This window comes from Sorex fumeus, unplaced genomic scaffold, assembly GCF_029834395.1.
Source record: "Sorex fumeus unplaced genomic scaffold, SorFum_2.1 ptg000098l, whole genome shotgun sequence".
NCBI classification, from domain to species: domain Eukaryota; kingdom Metazoa; phylum Chordata; class Mammalia; order Eulipotyphla; family Soricidae; genus Sorex; species Sorex fumeus.
The window spans coordinates 25,684,633-25,712,016 of NW_026606155.1; the positions used below are offsets into that span (position 1 = coordinate 25,684,633).

Genomic DNA, 27,384 nt, shown 5'->3' on the forward strand with positions numbered 1-27,384 from the left:
GCTGGACATTTTAAACAGTTGAGAAGCTTTTAAAAATATGGTGACAAATCCCTATTCCATGTTTTACTCCAACAGTCTGAAATCAGCAGTCCTGGTGCCAGAGAGATAAAACAGTCCAGGCACTGCCTTGCTTGTAGCTGACTATGGTTCAATTCCTGGTAACACATCTAGTTCTCCAAGCATCACCAGGTATAACCCCTCGATGAAATTACCCCCACTCAATCAAATCATAAATGTCTTAAACTTAGTCCAAAAATAAGACCACTAAACCACTATTAGGCCCCTGAAGCTCCTGCCTCCAGCTTTTAGATAGTGGAATCCCTCAAAGATCACTCTAGTCCACAGAAAAAGTCATAGATATAGAGACCACAATACCAACTCACCAGACAGACTACAATACCAACTCACCACAATCCCAGCTCACCAGACTCTTGTCTCCCCACTTTAATCCAAACACCCACTTTCACCTAACTGCCTCTCACCCAACTGGCTATGCCCCATGCCCATTTAAGAGTTGTAGGAAGAAGCACCTTAGTGTCCTGTGCTGGCATTTTTTAGAAATAGTCGTTGCCCACATCAATACAGACAGGGTCATTTTCAGAGAAAGCGCTAAACAGAAGATCATGCAGGATGAGAAGTAGAACTCCCTGCAAAGAAATTTTGAAACCTGTGCATATGTCTGTGTGTGTGTACCCACACACACAAATGCTCACACACACACACACACACACACACGTTATTGGAGGTCAGTCAGAGAACAAGCAGAAGAGGACAAGCAAAGGGGGAAGCAATGAAGAGCGAAGGGAGTGCAGGGTTGCCCATGGAAACTGGCAAGGCTATGAAACTATAATCAGCCTACATTTGACAGAAGAGAAAAATGGAAACAGCCAGCAGGGAGGATGGGGACCAAGCAATCCCAGTTTCCTGGCTCAGACTTCCCTGTGCCTTTTGAGGACCCAGTGCCAGTTGGCAAGGGTGGCATAGAGGGCCCTGGAGGGAAAAATGTGGGTGCCAGAAGGAAATATGGAGGGGTACCAATGAGCCCTAGGCTGTTTCTCAGAAAGCAAAGGCTCTAGGTAACTCCCACGCCCGCCTCGGCACCTCCCCATGGCCTCCATCCAGGAAAAAGGCCTGAGAAATTGGGCCAAGTCCTCACCTGGGTAAAGGAGCCATCCTCGTTACACTCGGGCACAAACACCGCCTCCTGGGGCTTCTTGGCTTGCTCGAGGGCCTGAGCCCGCTCCAGCCGACACTTGCTCTGGCCAGCATCTAAAAGAGAAGAGGAGCGAACATTTTTCATTGGATTCCACACTGGAGCCAGGGAACAAGATGGCTAGGAAGGTGGGGAGAAATGTCTGCCCATGGCAGAACCCACATGCCACAAGTCACTTCCCTCAGCCCTCACCAACAAAGGCAAGTGAGTGCCACTCAGCCTTCAGCATCTTCTTTTCTTTAACTGTGTATCTCACTATAATTCAATTAAAAATAAATAATTTTTAAAAACTGCAATTACAATTATTTAAATGCCAACACTTCCCCTTCCCCAATAAATGTCACTGTCACTGTCACTATCCTCCCGTTGTTCATCGATTTGCTTGAGCGGGCCCAGTAACGTCTCCATTGTGAGACTTGTTGATACTGTGTTTGGCATATCGAATACATCACGGGGAGCTTGCCAGGCTTTGCCATGCGGGTGAGATGCTCTCGGTAGCTTGCCAGGCTCTCCGAGAGGGGCAGAGGAATCGAACCCGGGTCGCCCAGGTCAGCCGTGTACAAAGCAAATGCCCTACCTGCTGTGCTATCACTTCAGCACCCCCAACAAATATAAAGTAAAAAGTTGCTCAGGAAAGGAAACACAGAGTCAGAGAGATAGTTCAAAGGGCTGGAGTACATAACTTGCATGTGGGGCCCTTGAGTTTGAAACTCCATAGAACACAATTCCTCAAACACTAAGCACCAATGTATGTGACCCCCTCACAACATAATAGAATAGGAAACATAATAGAATATTATCTGACGCATTATTGTTCGACAACAAGCTCTTCTGAATAGTATAAAACAGAGTCTGAACTTAACTCCCAATTTTCGTTTCTATCACTTTCTGAAGGTGGAAAGAGTGAATCCAGTTGCTAATCATTTAAAACACCAACCTCTCATCTGCTATAATAGAAAATGAACAAATAATGCCTTAAGGGGGCACACAAAACATTAGAAGTATGGCTGGAGTGGTAGTTCAGTAGTAGGACGCGTGACTGCTATGTGTCAGGTCCTGGGCTCAAACTCCAGACCTACAAGAATAAAATAAACACTTAGATGTAAAACTGCTTTTAGAAACAAAGACCAAGAGTGGTGTTCTGGAGGTGAGCTGGGAGTGGAAGGAGGGGTGATGGGAGGAAAACTGGGGGCACTGATGCTGGAAAATGTCTTTTTTCTTAATGGTGATCTTAGGTAAGTGTGTACATGTGTAGCGGGGGATGGGGTAGAAGAGAAGTATGTTTAGAACAGGATCAGTATTTTTGTTTTAAGTATTCCCATAGCACAGAGAAGGTTGATGTAAGTTCTACTGGCATTATTTTTCTCTGGACTAATTAAAAAATGTGTAAGTTCAAGGGGCAGTCTCATAGACGCTGTATAGTTCAAGATTTGCAAACACCTTTCTTTGGAAAGTCACAATCTCTAGGGCAGACTGCTTAGCTTCCCACCCCCCACCCCACTCCAGTTCCTATAATAGAACACTCAGCACTGTAGTGGTCCTGATCTGAAATATGAACAAGACTTTGGAAAGTGAAATTAGTGACATGCACTGCAAGTGTGGAGAATTTCATTCAGCCCAGACACGGGACAGGGAGGGCTGAGGATGATAGCAAACTGGAGAGTCTTTGCTTCCTCACAGGAAGCTTACTCAGCTCTGGCCACATGTTGCCATGTGGGAAATCAGATCTCATATTATCAGAGCTCCCATTTTTTTTTTAAAAATGAGAATAAATAACCAGATTTTCATGTTGAATCTTTCGTCTTAAATGTCATCTCAAATGTTTTAAATATTTTTAAACATGTGAGCAGACCAAACAAAATACATCTATTGGCCAACCTAGTCAGGTGCCAGCAATAATACCTTGCCATTTTAAGCATTCTCATTTACCAAGAAATAATAAAAATAAAAGTCACCAGCCAGAGAGTGACACCCCTCACTAATCCCTGGCCTGGCAGTAGGCGTTTGACAGAAAAGTGTCCCTTCGTTCAAGTGGGAAGTCTTCCATCCTGTACTTCCCCATGGAAGGACTGCAGCAAAGCAATAGCAAACCAAACAGACTCCTCCTGAGCTGCCCCATGATCAGGGGCCACAGGACCTTGGAGTTTCTCCTCCCTGTCTGGGTGGAGGTGCACATACTCACCTTTGCAACGACCACGGTGAACCACACCCAGGGTCGGCTCTCGGCACTTGGCTCGCTGGTACTCACACATGGATTCGTAGGACCGGCCATCAGAGGCACAGATGGGTTTGGGTTGAGTTCTGGAGCAGTGGAGGTTGCACTGAGGGTCACGGTCACTTATGAGAAACTAGGTTGGAAGAAAGTGAAAAGGTACAGTTTACCTTTGCAAGAAAAATGGTGAGTCTGGTGAATTCTAATACTGTCTTTCCCTTAGGAAGCAAGTGTAGATTAAACCCAAAGATATTAAACCCTAACCACTAAGTCAATGATGGTTGGAGGGATCGCTCAGGATGGGAGATGTGTGCTGAAAGTAGATTAAGGACCAAACATGGTGGCCTCTCAGTATCTGTATTGCAAACTATAATCCCAGAAGTAGAGAGAGAGTAAGAACGAAGGTGCCTGCTTCAGAGGCAGGGGATGGGATGGAGTAGGGGTGGTAGGAGGGATATTGAGAACATTGGCGCTGGAAAAAGCGCACTGGTGGAGGGATGGGTGCTTGATCATTGTATATCTGAAACTTAATCATGAAAGTCTTAATCATGAAACTCTTAATCATGAAAGTCTGTGACTGTATCTTATGGTGATATAATATTTAAAAAAATAGAATTAAAATTTTAGAATAAGATTTTAAACCCTTGAAGTGGAACGGAATTGAGCAGCCACAAACTCTCACTAAGGAAAGCATACAATATGTTCTCCTTCCCCCATCCCTTTTTTCTGAGGGGGGCGGCATATCCCAAGCAGTGCCCAGGAGTCCACTCCCAGCAATACTTGGTCAACCAGATGGCCAGGTAGCTTAATGTAGTGCTGTTCAATATAGATGAAATTGAAACTGTTTTGTAGATAAGGAAACTGAAGACTATAGAGAGGTAACATGCCCATTATTACATAGCTATTTAAGTGGCAGAGGCTGAAGTTGAATCTAATTAAGTCAGAGGTCAAATCAAGGCTTTCACCACAGGAAAACTCAGCCTCCCCATCCATACAGATAAATCCTTTGATCTCTATGCAGGTACCTTCCCAGATTAAGAACTCAGCAGCAATCTAGATATTTCATTGTTAGAAATTTTTATTTATTGTAAAATAATACTGAATCCTGAATCTATTGCCTTTCAGTTTCTGCTCACCACTCCCAGGCAGATTGCAACTTAAGTAATTTTCTTTGACAACAGATTTTTTAATTTAAAAATCAACACTGACCACCAGCTTGGGAAATGATGTCAAATAGGTTACTTTACTGCAACGCTTCTCAAGCACCTCTGATATGTCCTCAATCATTGTGATTCTTCAAGAGGTAAAGTAAATTGAAGAGAGCTGTAAGTTATTTTCTACTTTTTTCAAATGAGATATAGTACTTAATTCATTCCCTCCTTGAATCTGGACAGGCCTCAGAAGCTTTGTCTGATCACTAAAAGGCACAGCAGTGATGTTTTGTGGCATCTAAAGAATGTCACATAAAGTTTCTCCCCAGGCTTCATTTCATTTCATCATTTCATCATCCTGTTATTTGTCGATTGCCTCGAGCAGGTCCCAGTAACGTCTCTTTCATCCTAACCCTGAGATTATATTCAAGGCTCTTTAGGAGAATGAGACCCATCATTGTTACTGGTATTTGGCATATTTGGTATGCCACGGGGAGTTTGCCAGACTCTGCCCTGTGGGCAGGCTACATTCGATAGCCTGCAAGTTTGTCCAAAGTAGGAACGAGATAATAAGATGTTATAAAAGATGTCTTGATAAGATGTTGCGCGGCCGCGAATGCAGCCGCATGGTTCCGGGAGCTGGATTTTATAGTCTCTGAGTCTTGGCCGTTGATGGGATTACACGGCGCCAGGGGGCCAGGTGGTGGGTGTGACCCCCGCCTACTGGAATTTGGAGGATCTGGGTGGAGGATGCTCGACTCCAATCCGAGTAGGCTGGGAGATCTCGGCCCCGGAATCCGCGTGGATTTGTCCCTCTGCCTGTACCTTCAGGTGTGCGGAGAGTGGTCTCAGCATGGTGGTGGCTGGTCCTGGAGGTCTTCGGCTGCCGGAACCCTGGTCGGGGCAGGGAGGAAAGCTCAACCCGCTCCCCTCTAACGGCCCCGGCGAGGAACAGCCAGGCACGGGGGCAGAGACTATAAAATCCAGCTCCCGGACGTGCCTCCCCAGGCTTAGTCAAGGGAAAATCAGCCTCCAAGTGCAGAAACCCAATAACCCAGAGACTGTCATGGACTGTCAGTCCCAAAAGGAAGCCCAAGCCAGAGTGTGACAAAGACAATGGAGAGTCCAGTCAACCTAGTTCTAGAGATACAGAAATGAAGATATCTTCAGATGAGGCTATTCCAAGCCCGCTCTTACCATCTGGTTGAACTGAAGAAATGGAGAGAAGTAAAAGTAACTGCCTGAGAGACCCTAGATGAGACTATGCAGCTGAGTTTGGAACAAAGTTTTGTTTTAAGTCATTACATTTTGTCGTAGTTCATTACATGGTAATAGATCATCAGATCAAAAAAGGGTATATGATGAAGCATCTTTGAAACTCATTTGAGCATGAAACCTTTGATTGGTGAACTCCTGATATCAAGTACAGAATACAACTGTAAAACAAGAAAGAATCGGGTCATATAATCCATGAGCTTCTGTTTCTTATATCAGAACTTGAATGTAGGGGTCATAAGAGTTGAATCCACTCTTTATCAAGCCATCATGTTGCAGTGCTCTGGGCATCTCAAAGGCCCTTCTTCATCAAAGGTCAACGGGATGAACCCCCGACAGTAAGTAAGGTGTGGCAATAGTATGAGCATACATCTGGCCATTAGAATTGGCTGCTAGAATTGTCTGAAATATCTCAGCAGGCTAATGAAGGTTTAGGGAAGTATGAATCTGATGTCTTTTACAGATGTATCTGTAGGTCCTTTGCATAAAGCAAACAGATGAGAGCTTGTGGCCCTTTTCCAGAACAGCAGGGAGATGTCTCTTCTAGACCACTCTCATAACACACACCCCAACCTGACCAGAGCATGAGGAACCAGAACCTGTCCATGAATCCACAGACTGCTCCCAGCTTTCAGACTGGTGCCTCCATCACCATGATCTCTTATCTAACACTTGTTGTCAGCATAGAGAGGAGCAGGTGAGGGCTAAAGCCCTAACGATGGACAATGGATGACTTGGTCCTCCCTTCACCTTCCCCTGGGCTCCCACACTCCTAATTTCAATCTGAGTCTTGCCCACAGCCCAGAGGGATATGTTCTGGCAGGATCTCATGATAGAGTCTAATATTCCAGGATAAAGATCGATAATATCATATGCAGTATAAACCAAACAATTGATGAGTGAATTAATGAGAAAGCAAGAGGTAGTGTTATGCACAACTAAAAAATGCAAAAATCCCGGCTTCACCCCTCTCTGGCTTCCCCCTTGAATGATTTCCCGACCCCCCTGGAGACCTTCCCACCACCTCCCAAACCTAGCAGGATTGGACCCAGGATGCTCTCTGGCCTCAGTCAGTTCCTACAGCTCCTGCTCACTGTTGGTGGAGCTCCTTGGCCTGTTTTTCCTTCCTAAAAGGACCCCTGTGGGTTCCCAACACCCCAGGTGTTTGTTTTGTTGCTGTTATTGCTATTGTCTTAAATTTTATTGAATTACCATGAAAAGCACAGTTACAAAGTTGCTCATGACTGGTTTTCAGTCATACAGTATTCCACACAGGTCCCCTCACCAGCGTACATTTCACACCACCAATGTCCTCAGTTTTCTTCCCACTACCCCCACCTACCCCCTTCTATTTGCCTCCACGGCGGACACTTTTTTTTTCTTTCTCTTTTTCCTTTGGGGCATCATGGTTTGCAATACATGTACTGAATAGTTGTTATGTTTGTCCCTCTATCTACTTTCATCACTCAGTTCTTGTCCAGAGGTTTCACTTACTTCTTGTGCCAGTAGCCTAAATTTTTTACAGGTTAATTATACAAGTGACCATACATGGACACCCCCCCAGGCTTTTGGACACACTGTTCCTCTCCTTCCTTCCTTCCTTCCTTCCTTCCTTCCTTCCTTCCTTCCTTCCTCCCTCCCTCCCTCCCTTCCTACTTCCTTCCCACTCTTACTTCCAGTTTCAGCTCCCTTCTGCTTTTCAGGGAGGTTTTCCCTGCTTCTCATAGGTCAGGTGGAGGACCTCTTGACTACTCTCTCACAATCTCACTTTACCTTCATGGCTCACCACACAGGTCATGCAGATAGAGTTCTGTGAGTGGCCTGACTGAGCAGTAAAGTACTGACACCTCACTCTAGGAAGACAAGGGATTGTTTCTTTGGCCTGTGACCACATCCCCACACAGAGCTCAAGGCCAGTCTCTTGATTATTTCTATGATGAATGCACCCTTGTAGCAACAATTCCCGTAGGGGATTTCCTCACAACCAGCTAGTGCTATAAGACAGCCCAGTTCCTGGATCCATGCACCCTCTTGCTTCCAACAACCCCCCACGCTCTATGCTTTCCCCTCCTCTTCCTTATGCATGACTCAGAGGGCAGAATGGCCCTGACCTCTTTCTCCCTCAGCACTTATGTTCTCTGCAACTGAAAGGAGGGTTTCTTCTTTACCCATCCCGATCCCTCTAATTATGAGGGACCCCCTGCAATGGAAACGCCAGTGGAATCAGAATGAGACAGGTCCAAGAATCCCTGGCCACAAGTTCTTGGAAGACACAGCACATACAGGTGACCTCAAAAATCTCCTTTCTCAGGCAGGATTCCTCAGATCCAGGCCTTACCTGTCTGCCTCTAGAAACGCAAGCAGCCCTGCCCCCGCTGTTCTGCCTGCAGACCATGTATACTCAGCCAGAAGGTAGGATCCTCTTCTTAATGCCCAAGCTTCTAGATCAGCCAGAGGCCCCCAGGTTGTTGAAGAACAAGTCAAATCCCTGCCTGAGTCACCCCAGCTCTCCTCATCCATGCCAGGTGGGGCTAGGCCCCTGTGGCAGACCTTGCTTTTCAGACTCATTTGATAGCATATCTTTGCTACTTGAACCCAGGAACCTCAGAGATTGGCATTCTCTTTGTTCTTGCCATCTTGTGCAGACAGAGGTGCCTGGGGAAATAAAGGAATTTATCCTGGGTCAAAAAGGGTAGCCAGAACTTAATCCTCAAGAGTTGCATAATAAGAGCTGGTAATTACATCTCATTTATGGTATATTAACTAATTTAATCTTCATGATAATCCTACTAGGTGGTGTATGTTACAGCCCTCATTTGACAGATAAGACCAAAGAAGTAAGGTGACTTCCCCAAGATTAAATAGCATGTAGGCATCAGTACTAAGACTGACACCACTTCCCAGCTGCAGCTAAGCCTCTTCCTTCTTTGCTATATTATTTTTCATCAGTCAGACCAATGCTACAAAAAAGAAACTAACCCATTTCCACAACTAGAGTCACAAAGGCCAAAACTGTAAATGAAGAAAGAGCTTGTGCCCACCAAGCTCATGAAGTGTACTCCATGGGAAGCTCCTGAAAAATCTTTCTCATCTTCAGAAAAGACAGACCTAGAGTTTCTTTACAAACTGGAGGAAGTTGCTACTGTTGTCTTATCCACAGCTCATGGGAGTGGAGCACTCTGGGTGTCCCCATGGAGCTGCATCAATTTGCTTTGAAAAAGACTTGCTGGGGGGGAGGGGAGAAATAAAAGAGACTTGCTGATAGGCCACAGGAAATACTCATCCCTGAGGCCACATACAGAAGTCAAGATAGCTACGGACCACTGCTAAAGACCATCTACAAAGCTCCACAACTCCTGACCCACACACAGATGTGTGGCCACATAACAGCTCTACTGACCAAATTTTATTTTCACAGTGAAATTTACATTATCAAATAACACTGCTTACAGTTATACTTCTTGTCACAGAGTGAAGACAGGCAGGGAAGAAGCAAATCCCATAATAATCCCTCAGAGACTACCAGGAGGTTGACTAAAAAGATATACCTTCTACACAGCAAGAGCACAGGAAATCCAACGAGGAAAAAGCACAGAAGTCCACAAAATTCAATTAATAAAAAACAGTAATGAGGAAGACTCAATAAGCACAAACCAATTTTTGTAAATTCTCAGAGAATTTTTTTTGAGTTTGTTAGTCTCTCCCATTTTTATTTTTCATTTTTTCCTTAAATTTTTATTAGTGAAACACCATGAGGTACAGTTGTAGACTTACAAATTTTTGTGCTTGGGTTTCAGTTATACAATGATCAAATACCCATTCCTCCACCAGTGCCCATTTCAGAGAATGTTTTTAATGACACCATGGTGAGAATGTTTGGCACATATAGTCAGCAAAGTCAAGAAAGTATGAGAGGAGAAATAAGAACACTACAACCAGAAATAATGAAAATGAAGAGTATGATAGGTGATATTTTAAAAAAATCAACAGACTATCTGAGCAGCAGAAAAATAGTTGAGAAAAAATCAAGGAGCATCAAGATGAGATTAAGGAAATCTCTAGAAAACAACAGACGACTGGGAAATGTATGAAAAGAAATAAACATCACATGAAAGAATTATGGGATGAGTTCAAGATGAACAATATAATAATTATCAAGGTCCCTGAAAAGGAAGGAGAATTCTATGAAGAACAGATAGTTAAAGAAATCATAGATAAGAATACCCCGAAGTTGAGGAATATAGGCAGATTTAAGGGGCTTGAAGGATCCCAAAGAAAACAGACTCAAACAGAAAAATTCAAAGACACATTTTACTCAGAATGACAAAAGTTAGAAACAGGAGTGGTATTGCTGGGTCAAATGGGAGCTCAATTTCTAATTTTTTGAGAACTGTCCATACTATTTTCCAAAAGGGCTGATTCCAAAGAGGCAAAAAAAGTATAGTCGAAGTGACATCTGCACTTGTTTGTTCATTGCAGCACTCTTTACAATAGCCAGAATCTGGAAAATATCCAAGTGCTGAGAACAGATGACTGGTTAAAGAAACTTTGGTATATTTACACAATGGAGTACTATGGAGCTGTTAGAAAAGATGAAGTCATGAAATTTACATACAAGTGGTACTACATGGAAAGTATCATGTTAAGTGAAATGAGTCAGAAAGAGAGGGATAGACATAGAAAGATTGCATTCATCTGGGGAACATAAAGTAACAAAATGGGAGACTAACACCCAAGAATGGCCGAGATTAGTACCAGGAATTTTGCTCCATGGCTTGGAGGCTAGCCACACATGCTAGGAAAAAGGGGAGCTCAGATAGAGAAGGGAGTACCAAATAAGGGGCGTTGGGAGGATCCTCCCAGGATGGGAGAAGCATCTGAGGGTGGACTATAGACCAAACATGATTGCCACTCAATGCTTCTTTTGCAGACCACAACACCCAAAAGGAGAGAGAGAACAAAAGGGAATGCCCTGCCACAAAGGCAGGGTGGGATGGGGGGGATGCGGGGTGGGAGGGATACTGGGACCCGTGGTGGTGGAGGGATGGGTACTTGATCATTGTATAACTGAAACCCGAGCACAAAAATTTGTAAGTCTACAACTGTACATCATGGTGTTTCACTAATAAAAATCTTCTTAAAAAGTTAGAGACAGAATAAGAAAAGCACCAAAATAAAATAATAAAACTTACATACAAAGAAATGGTCATAAAATTCACAGCAGATATATCAAATGAGACTCTACAAGCCAGAAGAGAATGGAGGAATATAGGATAAAAAACCTAATGAAATAAACACATCGCCAAGAATACTCTGTCCAACAAGACTTTCATTCAGATTTGGAGGAGCAATACAGAGCTTCATGGACAGGCAATAGCTTGGAGAATTCATAGCCTTGAAACCAATTAGGCAAAAAGCATAAAGAACTGCCTTAAAAAAACAGAACAAATTTCTCAGCACATGGCACTGAGTATTTTATTCACACATGGCACTTATGGTTACCCTCTACTAGAATAATAAAGGTCTGTTTGGTGCCAGAGAGAAGTGCAACGGGTAGGGCATTTGCCTCTCATACAACTGACCTGGGTTCAATCCCCAGCATCACATATAGTCCCCAAAGCACACCAGTAGTGATCACTGAGTGCAGAGCTAGGAGTAAGCCCTGGACACCACAAAACCAAAAAAGTGTGTTTACTCCTAGCTTTCTAAGAGAATTTACACACATATTAATATTTCACTTATATCGAATGTTCTATGTCTGTTCAAATGTGTTTTAATATCCTTAGACTTTTATTACAATCTTTTACTTTTTAATGCAGATACTTAAGCAGTACTGTAACAAAATATTTTCTAATATGAAGTCAATAATCCTTTTCTTACAATAAAACACACTTTTATACTTTTTAAAAATTTTTATTAGTGAAACACCATGAGGTACAGTTGTAGACTTTCAAATTTTTGTGCTTGGGTTTCAGTTACTTTTATACTTTTATAGTCTATTCCAGGGCTGGAGCAATAGCACAGCGGGTAGGGCATTTGCCTTGCACGCTGTCAACCTGGCAGACCCAGGTTAGATTCCTCCACCCCTCTCAGAGAGCCCAGCAAGCTACCGAGAGTATCTCACCTGCACGGCAAAGCCTGGCAAGCTACCCATGATGTATTCGATATGCCAAACACAGTAATAAGTGTCACAATGGAGATGTTGCTGGGCCCGCTCGAGCAAATCGATGAACAACAGGAGGACAGTGACAGTGACAGTCTATTCCAATTTTCTCCTTAAATTTTTATTGTTTTACTCTTACTGAATTTTACATTTGTTGTATTATAAATTTCATATAAATTATTGTAACATAATTATTCTTAATATAATTTTTAAAATTTATATACCTATAGAAAAAATAAAAATAATCAAATTTTGAAAAATAATATTTGTCAATCTATTGATTTTGATTTACAAGTTTGTGAAATTTTAATTTAACTCTACCCATCTATATGTGTGTGTTACCACCTTCAAAAAAAAACCTCTTGTATGTGGAATATAAAGCATAGCAAAGATAAAACAAATGGCCAAAGTCTGCAGATATTGTCTACAAATTGAGCTTACAAGGGAGGGATGATTAGAAGGAGTCCTTGGAACACTGGTATAGGGAAGCAGGTTCTATTGTAACAGGTGTGTTGGAATGATGCATGAGTGAAATGTACAATTTAAAGTATTATAAGTCCTAGTACTGCAATAAAAATTTAAAAAATTAATAAATAAAGACCTTCCACAATCGTCAGTGGGATCTCATTGTCATCCACTTCAGGAACTGTTGTATGTACTTATTATTTATGCATGCAAATAAAAATTAATACTATATATGCATAATTGATATTTGTGCATGCATGTGCATAAATTTGTGTGTGATTATACATACAACAAAATATTTATGCATATCTATACATAAATAATTACACTGTGTGCACGAAAGGTATAATTTAAAGTATCATAAATTGTACATCAATAAAAATGTATTTAAAAAAAATCTTTCACAATTGTGAGTAGGCCCTCATTGTCATAGCTTGAGGAACTATATGTACTGATCATATTTAGAAAAGGCAATGAGTTCTATAAAATGGAGATTTAATAGGATGACAGTGCCTTCATAGGCCACTCAAATCTCCAGAGCCCCATAGGATCCCTTCACGACCACAAGCACTACTGGCTCACTATCCATCCCTCTCTTGGGTTCTAAACAAATGATCACAAAAGAAAGCAACTCTCTAGGCACACAAGAATAACGTGGCCAAGGGCCCTGTCTTCAGTGAGTTTGCACTCTAGGAGACAAGTGACAAGCAAGCTGGATGTCTACCACAAGTGACAATGGCTATCTATCACATGTGACAACTTTCTGGGATCATGAACCTATTCAATATTTGTGCTCTCCAACAGAGCAGCCACCAACCTTCTGTGGCTATCAATCACTGAAATGCAAGGCATTTAAAATGCACAGCAAATGTAATGGAGGAACTCAATTTTCAGTTAACTAAAAATTTTCAAGTGTTCAAAGCCATCTGTAGCCAGTGGCTACCTACCTATTAAAGAGCACAAAGAGAGGACAAGAGAGAAAGGCTCATCTTCAATGGAGGTTCTCCCACTTGAGCCAAGCCAGATTGTACCAAGAAGGCAGAGAGCTTAATACTGCTTGGGAAAAAGCAGTAGATCCTGGAAAGAGCTCCCACATTTTGAAACTTGATATGAACCCAGCTCATTACTGATGGATCCACAGTAGCACATCCCACTCAGGAGTTTATCACAGTCCACCTGAAGTCATAGAAGCAGCTTTCCCCTCCCTTCTGTAAAACACATGTGAGAAATTCACATTACAGGCCAGGGGATTGGAGCGGTTCTCTGGGTACAATGACCAAGTCAGAGTCTGAACACCGTACTGGGATCTGAACTTGGGACTACAGAAGTCTCTTGCGGGCTCAAGGGCAACCATGTTCAGTGGAAATTTTTGGTATTGGGCAGGAGCAAATTGTCTCTCCAACTCAGCAAACAAACACTGAACCACACTCCCCTAGGAAGGAAACTGTATTTTCATCAAAATCCTCATATACATCATTCCCTTCCTACTGTTTTTAACCAAAAAAAATAATAAAAGCCAACTAAAACAAAACCATGACGTTAGATATGATTGCCCAACACAGAAACCAAACAACAAGGGCCCAGACGATAATATATTTGCAATCTTCTACTCCCACCCTGTCTCCTTGGGAAGTGAATAATTCCGGAGCAGACACAGAGCATGGGAAATACACTTGCAATACATATAAACAGCTCATCCTTCTTATTAGTAAAGTAAGCCACCCACTAGCTCTGCCACAGAAAAGAAAAGGAAGGGGGATCGACTGAGATTGACAGTCCCTCAGTTCCTTCTGCCACACACACACACACACACACACACACACACACACCGTCCCCAGCAGAGAAGAACACATATCCTGCCACAGCTTTTGCTTGGGAGACCACTGCAGCACCACTAGCCATGTTCAGCTGAACTGACTGCCAAACCTCCAGGCCTAGAGGAAACAACAGAAGTAGCCTGAGCTGTTGTCTGGGAGGAGACATTCCAGTCTCTTATAACATGGAGTTGGCCACATATTCTTAACTTCCACTTGTATGTGCTGATTTCACTGGTACCTCAAATCATACATAGCCCTTTTGGTGATAAGATGTGTAACTCTACACATTACCCAGGAGCCAGCGAGGGGGTCAGGAGCCTCACTAAGTAGCCAGGACAGTGGCCCATCCACTGAGTTTGAAGATGCCAAGCTCATCATTTAGTACAGCCAGAGTGTACTACTCAGTAATAATGAGACTCAAGTTTTATGGGCCAAACTCAACAAATCGGAGGCTTTTCCTTTAATGAATTCATGCCGAACAATGCCAGGCTTTACTCTTAATATTTTTGCTCCACTTATCTGCTGATGCAAAACAAGCCACCCCAAAACATAGTAGCTTCAAACATTGGCTTATCTGGCTGGACTCTGCTCCCCATCAGGCACTTGCCTATGCTGGAACTTCCCCTAGGAAGTCACTCACCAGTACCTCAGTGGGAATGGCTGAAATGGGACAGGGGAAGGCCCCAATGGCTGGGCTCTCTCCCTAGAGGGTTCTTCCCTTGCTCAGGCTGACATCAGTCAGTCTTTTATCTTTCACCAAGGTGTTTGACTTTTTTGACTGGCAGGGGGGCTTCAGGGTGCCCAGGAGTCACCTGCAGTGATATTCAGGCTGACGGTGTGGGCCTGGTGATTTGGTGCTAGGCCCCAGTGCTTCCGTGATGCTCAGGCCCCATGCTGGGGATCTCCAAAACCATCTCAGTCATGCTCATATTACACATGGTGGAGGTTGGGGGCACCACGCAGTGCAGGGATTGAACTCGGAGCCTCTCACCTGCCAAGTATGTACTCCATCCCTTTGAGCTATTTCCCCAGCTGCAAGTGTTTGACTCTGTCCACCAACGTTGTTTTTTTTTTTTAATTTGAGTTCTATATATTACTTCTGAGGCCAACTCTAAAAAGCAAACATTTTCATGTTTTAAACATCACCATTAGCTCCCGTGGCTCTCTTACTGCATCGTGTTCATGTTTCCATCAAAGCCCTCAATGTACAATGTCATCATGTATGTGTATGCATTACTATAGACCATGTCCCCTTGTTCTCTATCTACACAGGATCTAACATGGTCCCTGATCTAAAGCAGCTGTTCCATTTGTACTTAAAGAATAAATCAGTGACTATCACACCTTACAATATAGATGTATCTTGGATAAGAGGCTCCTTCTTTCTGGCAGTAACTATGAAAAGAGATTCTTTTTCCAACTACCACTGAAAGCTTAAGGCTCTTAATTGCACAGAGGAATGGAAACTGTTTTTACCATTTCTCCTTTTCCACTTAAGAAATAACTGTTAATAAAGTGGGGGCAAGAGTAGTAGTACAGTGGGTAGGGTGCTTGCCTTTCACACAGCCGACCCAGGTTCAATCCCTGGTACCACATGTGGGGCCCAGATCCCTGCCAGGAGTGATCTCTGAGCACTGCTGGGTGTGGCCTAAAGCCAAATAAGTGAATAAATAAATAAATAAGGTAACAAAGAACTGTTATAAAAGAAAATCCAGGCATTAAATACAATATTTTCCTCTTGAATTAAAAGTGAAAGTGTTGGGGGTGGGGGGAAGGAAGCCTAAACTATTCAAGAGAATACAGAGCAGGACTGAGACAGCATCTCTCAACTCCAAGTGAATCTCTCAACACTAAGTGACTAGTGAGAGGGTCTTTGCTGAAACTCTTCTTACACCCCCTCCAGGAAGCCTTCCAACCAGACCACGATATATCATGTCACCCCTAAGTCAGGCAGTGACCGGAGTGAACCTCCATTTCTGCACCTAAAGTAAGACCCTGTCAGGTAGAAAATTCCAATCATTTCACAGCTAAGTATGAATTACCTGGGGCTGGAGAGATAGTATAGCAGGTAAGGCATTTGCCTTGCACGCAGCTGACCTGGTTTCAATCCCCAGCATCCCATAAGGTCCCCTGACCTGCCAGGAGCAATTCCTGAGTGCAGAGCCAGGAGTTTACTCCTGAGCATCACCAGGTGTGACTCAAAACCGTTTTTTACACAAAGTATTTTCTAAGTATGGGTTTCCAGCAAGTGCCATGTGTAGGCACAAGAGTAAGAACAACTCCTGGTGATAAAACAAACTAGTTCAGGGGCTGGAGCGATAGCACAGTGGGTAGGGCATTTGCCTTGCATGCAGCCAACATGGCCGACACAGGTTTAATTCCCAGCATCCCATATGGTCCCCTGAGCACCGCCAGGAGCAATTTCTGAGCGCATGAGCCAGGAGTAACCCCTGAGCATCAGCGGGTGTGACCCATAGGAATGGTGATTCCACTCTGCAAACACTGCGCTGGAGTGAATGAATGAATGGGATGTCTATTGACAGATGACAGGTTACACATGACAGGACTGCCCGTCATACACCCCCAATACCTTTACTTTTAATTCAAGAGCAAAATGTTGTATTTAATATATTTAATACCTGGATTTTCTTTTTAAATAGTTCTTTCTTCTTTTTTTAATGTTAACTTGTTTGTTTATTTATTTATTATTTGGGTTTAGGCCACACCCAGCAGTGGGGCCCAGATCCCTGCTCACTTCTGGCAGGGATCTGGGCCCCACATGTGGTGCCAGGGATGAAACCTGGGTCGGCTATGTGTAAGGCAAGCTCCCGACCCACTGTACTATTGCTCTGAGTGCCAGGTCCAAGCTGGGTAGAAATTCTTCACCCCAGGGCTCTGCTCCTGCCTGCCTCCTTCCAGCCCCTTTCTCCCCAGACTATGCTCCAACCTCCAAACCCTTCTCAGTGCCCAGTGCCTCTTTTGGGATGCTGAACTTCCCAAGTTTGTCGGACCCCAAGGATGAAACTCTGCTTCCGCTTTTGCCTTCCACGGGGGTCTGTGCCCCAGTGAAATGAGACCTGAGAATTATATAGTGTCTGGGTCTGTAATCCCCACAACGACAGAAACTCCCGACAGACAAGGACTAAGGTGTGGGTGCCTCACAGCTCAGGCACCTCCCTGTCCTGCAGTGCTTTGTGTAAGGCGGGTGTGTACTAACTGCTGAGGATTGGAATGAAAGAGGGAGAAACCAAGGTCAGCAAGGTCCGGCGTGAACATAGTGGAGCAGGTGTGTGCTCAGAGTCCTGGTTCTTTCTGCTGCCCCCACCATGCCGGCTTGCACAGGGAGCAGAGCAAGCGGGTCCCAGAGGCAGGTCGAGGCAAGGGAGGCTCCATCTTACTGCAGCGGGGTCACTTTGGTGGAGCTGAGGAGGGCTCTTGGAAGCGAAGAACTTTCCTATGAGAGACAAGTCTTCCCATCATGCCTGTGAGTCAAAGTCCAGTTCAAACTCTAGAACATTTCTGGGAAGTGAATACACGGTGGAAAGAGGGGGGCTGCTGCCCAGGAAGCCAGTGAGTGGGAGTGAAGAACTTCATTCCAGACCGTTGCTGCCCTCCAGCCTCTTCCTCTCCAAACGAGGACCCACTGCCTGTCACTTGTTCCTCTATCTAGAAAACCACAGATTTGGGCCTTTTTTTTCTCCCTCCCCTCAGGGACCCACGTCTTTGGGAAGGGGGAGCAGTTTCCCATTAAAACATCACTCACCCACCCACTCTCCAATCCATCATCTGCCTTGGAAATCCACATCTCCGCTCCCGCCAGCTCACCCTCACCCTGCCCTGACCCCAGCACCGTGCATTTACACAGGTGCAGGCACGAGGCTTCAGAGTGGGCTGGTGAAGATGGAGGAGGGGAGATAAGGGAGGTCAAAGGGAAGGGGAGTCAGCAGCGACCAGTCTGCTCTTCTTCTAGCACCTCCACAGTGCGCCTGACAACAGCCCGCCCCCACTAAAGAGCTTTTCACACCGATGAGGCAAAGCAGGGGTGAGGGGGGGCTAGGGGGGCCCTCCAGCTGTTCAGCAGCTGGAACCACTTCTGTTGTTTGAGCCAGGAGAGGCGTGACCTTTGTCACCCCATCACCTCCTCCCCAAGGGAGGAATTCAATGGTCACCCCCACCTCATCCACCCAGCTTCCCACCCTCACTAGGGCCCCATTCCCCGATGGCCCCACAGAGCAACCATCTCGGCCCCAGAGAAGGTCATCCCACACTAGGTGCCAATGAGGAGGGGAACAGGGAGCAGAGGTCTGTGGGTCTGGTAAGGCTGCTCGGACCCTGGACAGAGAGAACATGTTTGTTAAAGCTCAACAAGGGTCTGAAGCAGGGAGGGTTCAGGGGCTTCCCAACCACCAAGCCTGTCTGCTGCCACGTTCATGCCCCTGGTAGCCTATCAGGAAGGCAGGTGGGGAAAAAGAGTGGGTGAGTGCCCAGATCACCTCATCTCCAGAAAATGAAGCATTATTCTAAAAAGAGCCAGACAAGGAACGACTCACTGTAATGTTCATTTACAGGATCTTCTGGCATAGGGAAAAATATTCAGATAGAAAATCATACCAGAGGCTGGAGCAGGTAGGGCATTTGCCTTGCACGTGGCTGACCCGGGTTCGATTCCCAGCATCCCATATGGTCCCCTGAGCACCTCCAGGAGTAATTCCTGAGTGCAAAGCCAGGATTAACCCCAAGCATTAACCAAAAAGCACAAAGAAAAAAAAAAAGAAAATCAGACCAGTAATTTCCAGGACTGGAGTCAGCACAGGAGAATGAGAGAATACGGAGGGTGGAAATAGTGACCGTCTTGATCACCATGATGGTTCTACCGCCATGTACATTTGTTGAAACTAATAAAAGTATAGACCACATAAGTGTACTGCCTTGTAACTCACAACTTGGACCAAAAAGAAAACTTAGAACTAAAGAAAAAGAATTCCAAACAATGCTTGTTTTCAAGGGCACAATCGGGCCTCCCAAAAGTAGTCCAAGAAGTTTCTAGAGATTTCTCCAACCACCCCCTTCCATTATCAGGCATTGAGTTAGGTGCATTGGGGGTTATAAAAACAAACAAGACCAAATGTCCTATCCTCCAAAGCTGGTCTATCTGCAGAGACTGATATGTGTACAGAGAACTCCATTGGAACATTTTACTAAACCAGCCACCAGGAAGCAAAGGCTAACTCACAGCCAAACAAAAGGAGAAAATATTTGAAAATGGTATGCCTAGAAGCCAAAGAAATGAGATGACTAATTCTTTAAAAAAATAAAAATTAAGTGCTGGTGGGGAGTGTCAGGAGAATGGAGGGATGAGGAAGAAAGACATCCATCCGGCCAAGAATGACTGAGTTCCCAGGCTGTACTAATTATATGGATAGAGTAGCTGACCATACATTCTGTGGGCTTAGAGCCCATTCTTCAATCTTTTTACTCCTGTAAACCAGCATCTGTCCTGCATACCATCCACAGGCGGGCAGTTATAACCAGAATGGTCTTCCAATGGTTTCCAACCATTCTACAACATTTCTACACCAGAACTGGTCTGCAGACTTGTGGTTGAAAAGATGGGTTTAAAGGATGAGGTTGTTTCAAACTGGAAGTATCTAAGAGGACATTTCAAAGAAGAGGCCATAGCCTGAGTTGTCAAGGATTTCCGCAAGCATCAAGGAGTGTCTCAAGGACATTGTAAACAAGAACAACAAGTTCACATAAGTGAGGAAGCAAACTCATTTCAACAGATAGTTTAGAAATGACCATTTAAGGGAGGAACAAGTCTCTAGGTCCAAGTTGGTAGTGAGATGGTGGAGGGTCTTGCAAACTCCCAGTTGGTCTTTTATTAAGAATTGGAAACTAGTGAAGGAAACACATGACAATTCATACCTGAGCCTTAGAAACCCCAGGCAGAGCAGTACAGGGCCACCAAGGCTGATTTGGAGGTGGCCAAAGCTGAAGAGAGCAAAATGGAAAAGGTACATAAATTGGACCATGCCATAGCAAATCCATCAAAGAACTGGAGGCTTGTGTGGGTAAGTGATAATCTATTTCTGAGTGGCAGTTCAGGATCAATCCATACTCTGCAGCCTTCTGCCTGGAAACTAGTTATTCCAGACACAAAACCAAATGTACCAGGTAGCACCTGAGAGAAGAGGCTGAAACAAAAGTACCAAGAACCTAGAAACTATCGGCCTCATGAGACTTAGGAATACAAAAAAGGATCACACACACACACACACACACACACACACACACACACACACACACACAAAACCCTTAGTAAGGAGGAAGGAGATGGAAGCCATGTGGCAATAAAAATATTTCTTTACATATTTTTAAATAGTAAACTCATCAAGCTTATGGTCTGTAGGCTTCTGAATCACATCAGGCCACCAGCCTTTCCATTGTGGGAAACATCTATTTTTGTTTCCTGCTTGCACTCCCCAGTCCCTCCACACAAGTCAGCAGAACTTTCAAAGCCAGGGTATGGAGAAAGCCACTTGCCCATCCCCCGCTCATTCCTCAAATCCTGCCACCAGCATCAATAAAAACTCCCCTCACTCCAAATCAAATAAACAGAGCACTCTCTAGGACCTGGATTTTTTTTTAAACTTCTCTCATCCTAATAGCACCGAGGGGGTGGGGGAGGATAGGGGTTAAGTTGATGGCATTAGCAAAAGCAACAAAGTGGTCTTGTATTTAAGGTGTTTCCAATAGATTACAAGATGTACTCAAGTTTATATGAGATTACAAGAGAGATCTCAGACTTGAAGACAATTTAGAGAAGACAGAGTAGGTGTTCCAAAGTACCCATTTGGTTCTAAGAGTCTGGTTTGAAAGTTCAAAGGCACACACACATCAAGGAGTAAGGTTGGCCACTTTTGCATTGTCTCTAGACCTGGAGAGAATAATGAATTCTGCAGAGCAAGTGGCTTCTTACAAGGTGATTCTGAACATTCCTTCAGGCTTTGCCCAGTGACACACTCCAGATTTTCACTGAGTGCTACTAAAAAACTATCTAACATATCTCTGAGTGTCCTGGCAATGGGGTCCAGTGTCTACTACATACTCTGGCTTCCCCACCCCACTCTGTCCCCAACACCATAGTAATAACACTTAGTGCCCAGAGATATGTAACATGTGTCTCATAAGTGCATGGGGGTGGGGGCCCTGGGGGGAAAAAACAAACATGTGCGTCAGGATTGAGATGAACAGCTAAGAGAGGTGTCAAAGGGGGGATGTTCTTGGCCCAGATGGGTGCTGGCAGTGATTGAGTTCTTCCAATTGGAAGAACAAGGTCCCCAAACAGAACTGCTTTCACAGGTGACTTGCTGAGATTCTGGGCACAGAGAAAGCAGAATCTAAAAAGTGTTCACGCGATTCAAGATTACTTGGAGAGAATCTGGGCTCACAGAGAGCTATTTCAGGCCTAGGTGACAAAGAGACACAGAAATGAGGCAGGTCCTTTTCCCCACCTCTGCATGAAACCCAGCCCCACTCTGCCAACTGCTTTGGCAGCAGCTGGAGATAGTTCCATTGGCACAGACGCGTGTTCTCATGATAGGCACTGCCAGCCATTGAGGCTCCTTTGCACAAAGAGGAAAGTTATGACCAGTTAGTGGAAATATTCAAAGCACCCCCAAAGAAGGAACTTTGTGCCCCTCAGGGGAATTTGTATTTAAGTATATTCAGTGAGGGTCTTGGTGCTATTATAAGTCGAGAATATAGGAAAATGTGATGCCATTTTGGAAATACAAACAAGAAAACATACAAACAAGGAAACACACAAACAAGGGAACTAGAACTACTGAAAATAAGAATTGACACTAACAGGCGTCGTCCAGTTCTATTTAGCAGGACAGGGGGCTTAAAACAAGCAACCATATCTTTAGGAAGAATTCATAAAAACAAAAGGAAGATTTGGTTTCCAGAATGATAAGTTATATGGCCACCAGGCTCACAGGCTGCTCAGAATGTGCTACCGTTAAGTAACTCAGTAACTGAAGGAAAGCTAGAAATTCCTGATCGAAAGATTTTGAGGGAAGTGGGTAGGCCCTCAAATGAAAGGGCTGCTCAAAGTGGAGATTGAGCACAACTGCTGTGTACACACACACACAGGTGCATGCACACACAATCACACTGAGGAAGTGATCCCTCAAGGGCACCGTCATTCATTCACAATTCGGGGTCAAAAATAGTGAAGGAGTAAGGTGCTTACTAAGTTTCTTAAAACAGCACCAGCACTGGGGCTAGAGATATAGTACAGCTGGGTAGGCATCCAATCAGGGCCCCTGCATACTTCCAGGAGTAATCTCTGAGTATATAGCCAGGAGTAAGCCCTGAGTACCACTGGGTATGCCCCCATCGCATAAAAAAATAGCAATAGCACTGAAGTCTGCATGCCACTCCCAGGAAAACTTGCTTTAGGCTAGGAGATGTAAGTCCTTGGACTCCACATGTTTCCCCAAAGATGATTAGAGGCCCTCGTTGCTGAACCTCACCCCCTCCCACACACCTAAATGATGGCTCACACTCTTGGTAACTCCCCTTCCCATGGCCCAGTTGTGCCAAGTAAGCACTCACCAGTCTGATTCCTGTCCCTCTCTTTTTCCACACACAGGCCCCCGGCATCCTGGCTGGTGAAGAGATCTCAGGTGACCAACAAACCTTAGCCACTTGCCCTGGATGGCAGACTCGCATCTTGGTTCACCCCTCACCTTATTGCAACCTTGAATCTCCCCAGTCTAGCACTTAGCACTCTTGCTGCTACCATGGTAAGTTTTCTGGCTTTCAAGAACATGTGTGGACCAGAGAGAAAACTCAGCTGTGCTCATGCTCTGGATGAAGGCGGCCTGCATTACATCCCTGACACTTCATAGGTCCCCCCACTGAGCACCACCAGGAGCAGCACCCCATCACAAAGCCTGGAGTAGCCCCTAAGCACTGTGGGTGTGGCCCAAAAACAAAAACAAAACATTTGTGAACTCGCATACTTTACAGTGAGCCCTCCAGCTTTTACCACTTACGGCTCCCCATATCGGCACAGAGAGGGCCCCAACAGACCCACCGCAGCCCACCCAAGATAAAAGACTTCCACACAAATCCTAAACATAGCCGGGAGAAGCCGCTAAAGCATTACTCCCTCCCAGCCCCCGATCATTATTTCACAGCCCCATCACAACTGCATGGAGATGCTGGCAGACCGGCCAGTAATGGGGTCCCTCAGGAAGGAAAAGGCCGGCTGAAGGCAAGATACAATGCCCGGCATGCAGGGCCCAGCTTGGAGCCCCTCACACAGTGGAACGACTTGCACTGACAAGGGAGATAAGAGAGGAAGAAACCCTTTATCCCAGCACTTGAGGAAATCCACTCCCTCATAGCACTAAGCCCCGGGGGATGAAAGCTGAGCAAGTAGAGACTCAAACAAACAGAAGAGGAAATCCCAGTCTTGCTCTATCATCAGATTATGTTGGAGCTGCATGTGCTTCGCAGCCGTGTTCCCTTGCAGTGCTGTTTCCACCATCATTTGGAGATCCTGCTGCTCTGGGACAGACCTTCAGATGGGCAAAGAGGCCAACACTTACACACACACACACACACACACACACACACACACACACACACTGCCTTAAACTCATGTACAGACAAAAGAGAAATGGTTTGGCCCATGTGGGGATCCCATGGGTCACGAACAAGCTGGTCCCATCAGCCCCCCTCTCAGGCTGAAAATCCCCCCCTATGTCATGCAGACAAGGATTAATTGCTGCTGTCCAGAGCCCAGTCTCACGTCTTGCTTCACACAAGCATGAGGCTGTTTTGAACAGAAGAGCAGTTCTGTTGACCCACACTGGGCCAAGGAAAAGTAAATAGAGCCTTGTCACATTCTACAGGCGGGACGGGAAGAGGGTGAATGGAAAACCAAAGAAACCACTCCTGAGGGACAGAAAGAATAGCTCTTCCGTTTTCTTTTTTTTCCCTTTTTTTTTTTAAATTTTTCTTAGTGAAACACCATGAGGTACAGTTGTAGACTTACAAATTTTTGGACTTGAGTTTCAGTTATACAATGATCGAATACCCATCCTTCCACCAGTGCCCATTCTCCACCACCACTGATCCCAGTATCCTAACCATTTTCATTCCTGGCCTCAGAGAAGTCTTTCAAAAGAATGAAAAATCTGTACTTGACTGTAAAAATCTTTTTCTTATCATCCCGACTCATATCATTCTAAAGTTGGGATTTCCCTCAAAACTGGATGGAACCACTGTTTTGAAGGTCATCTGCCTTTTCACTGAGTGGGTGTTGGAAATGAGCAACTCAGTGGAAAGAAGTGAGCAGGGATTAATCTATCCCAAAGAGCCTGCAGGGTTTACTGCACCAGGGGGAACACTCCCATGTCTGAAATCCCAAGCACTTTCAGACGTGAGACAGTGTCACAAGCACTCAGCATGAGTGCTAAAGAGACCGTGCAGGGGTTAAAGTATTGGCCTTGCATCCCACCAACCCCAGTTTGAATTCCAACATTGCATATGGTCCCCTAGCTCCAACAGGAACCACTCCTGAGGGAACAGCCCCTGAGCACTGCCAAGTGTAACCCCAAAGCAAAACAGAGCAAAATAAAACAAGAACTCAGCTCCAAGAGATTCTTGAGACCTTGGAGGCCAAGGAAATGCTGACAACATAAAATTAAATAAAACCAAAGCCGAAGATCCAGTTCTTTATAGAGAGATAATCAGGGCATATGAGAATGTATATGTGTAAAGATACACACATAGAACGTGTTCACATTCAGTTGACCCTTAAGATGAAGTTTATGGGCACCCTAGACAATATAATTAATAGAGTATTTTACTCCCCACTGACAAAAACTTTACAGTACCCCTTACAATCTGCAGAGTCTGGCTTCAGGACAGTTCCCTCCCATCCCATTATCAAGGGTACTAAACTCTGAGGATGCTCAAGTCTCTTAAGACTGACCTTTCACATCCACAGCTGCTATAGACGCAACTCAAGCCACTCACATCCACGGAGGGATAAACTCACAAAGATGGACATAGGGACAGGAAAGCCAACTGGATTGTTTAAACACACACACGCGCACACACACACACACACACACACTCAAAACTGTGTGTTCTAAGATGACCCACACAGTCCAAATCCATGGTGTTTCCGGTTCTACTGTTCAGATGCAAATCTTCCCCACCCCCCTCTGCCCCTCCAGAGTCACAGAGTCAGAGAGGACAGACAGTGGGGCATCACAGTGGCAATCACTAAGTGACAGGGACACAGATGGGTGTGTGTCTGACTTTTCCTTAAAACTCTTCCTTATTCTCCAAGGTTCCTGCTGCGATATGCATCTTTTAAGAGGTGTAAGGACAGAACACTTACAAAACTCCAAATGGGACTGACCCAAACTTGCCTTTTAAAGTTGCCACCAAAGCTCCACCCAAAACTGAGTGGCACTGCAGGAACACAGAGTTCCCCACGAAGGTGAGGGCACCCATCACACATAGTCCTGGGCCCCTTCACAGGCTTGCCCTCCCTGCAGGTGGGAGTGGACAGTGTCTTCCAAGATTTGAGATTCTGTTTGCTGCTCTGGGTCTCAGGAAGTGGACACTCAGATCAACTCGGCTCCCTGCCTGGCGGGGCATGCAGAACCCAGGGGATCTCTCTGCAACCTCCAGCTAGTAGGGAGACTCCCTCTCTGGTTCTAATGGCACAACCACACCATCCACAGCCTTCTCTTTGGAAGGGCTCTGGAACTCTGGGGTCTAGATGAAGTTAAACCTTCCCATTCACAGCAAGATTGTGGCCGGGTTGGCCAGCAGCATGCAGCAGCCTTTCAAAGATACACTTGTGTCCTGCATCCGCCATCAGACTATAGGAGAGGGCTGGGGTTATGTGGGCACTTGAGGGACTCTGGGAAGAGTGAAAGCCACACATCTGAAAAATGAGGATTTTGATGAAGAAGAAAGAGTACAGCCGGTTAAGGCACTTGCCTTATAGGCAGCTGGCTCAGGTTTAATCCCCAGGAACTCATGCCCTGCCAAGAGTGATCCCTAAGCACTGAGCCAGGAAAACCCGCTGAGCACTGCTGGGTGTGGCTCAAACCACAAGCCTCCACATGAGTCCTGGAAAAACATGAAGCTCTAGTTTCAGATAGGGAGAGAAGGGGAGCACGGGGCCAGCTAGTGTTCATCCATCCCTCCAGAAAGATACCTGCCTGCAGAACAGAATGTCCTTGCTTTTAGTTCCTAGCAGAAGAAATCCAATCAGCAAAGTCACTTCCCATCCTGCTTTCAGCATCTGCTGCATTCATCTATTGGGGAGAGAGGGACTTAGCCCTCTCTGAGCTATCACTGAGGACGTGGCATGGCAGACACTGACTGGTCCCTGCACTCCTGGGCTCGACTAGTCTGTGGCTCCTGCTGCTCAGATAAATGATGTCCTTCGAAGTCCCTTGGCAGCACCAAGCTACAGAGTTGGGTCCCAGGCACAGACCTCAGAGTCAGGGTGAGCCAAAGCAGGTTGGGCCACCCAAGTGGAGCAAACTCCTGAAGGAAGTTTCTAGGCCTGACTCACAGCATAACTGCCCCTGCCCCTGACACAAGACAATTCCATTCCTGAGCTGATCCCCACCAAAAAAAAAAAAAAAAAAAAAAAACCAAACCAGCCTGACTCTCACCTAGAAAAAGTACTGCCAGAGGGATTCTTCACAAGGCACCCAGACCAACTCCCCAGGTTGCTCGAGCTATGTGGAGTTCCAAGCCTGACCATGGCTTGATCTGACCTCCAGGAAGTCAGGGGTAGAAGCACATGGACTGCAGTACTTAGTCTTAGTCTTGTATAAGAAACATTTCTCCTTGGAAAGCCAGATAAAGATGATTTCCAACTCATGCCTTTTCACCTTAATAGAGAATCTTCTCCCAAGAACTCATGCATGTTAAAACACTTCCAAAAAGGATGTCTAAAGTAGACGCTTCTTGGCTTTAAATAAACACTCCATGCCAGATTCCAATCTATTGGGATCTGCAATTCACCAGAAAAC

General features: G+C 45.0%; 1 protein-coding gene across 3 annotated transcripts in view; it reads right to left on the minus strand.

Annotated features, from left to right (window-relative positions):
• SMOC1 (SPARC related modular calcium binding 1) overlaps window positions 1-27,384 on the minus strand; it is a 151,874-nt gene that overhangs the window by 83,033 nt on the left and 41,457 nt on the right. For all 3 annotated transcript variants that reach the window (XM_056133681.1, XM_056133680.1, XM_056133679.1), the window contains exons 2-3: window positions 3,396-3,561; window positions 1,157-1,269 (exon numbers count right to left, since the gene is read on the minus strand). In XM_056133681.1, coding sequence (XP_055989656.1) covers window positions 1,157-1,269; window positions 3,396-3,561 — 279 coding nt within the window. The remainder of the gene's footprint in view (window positions 1-1,156; window positions 1,270-3,395; window positions 3,562-27,384) is intronic.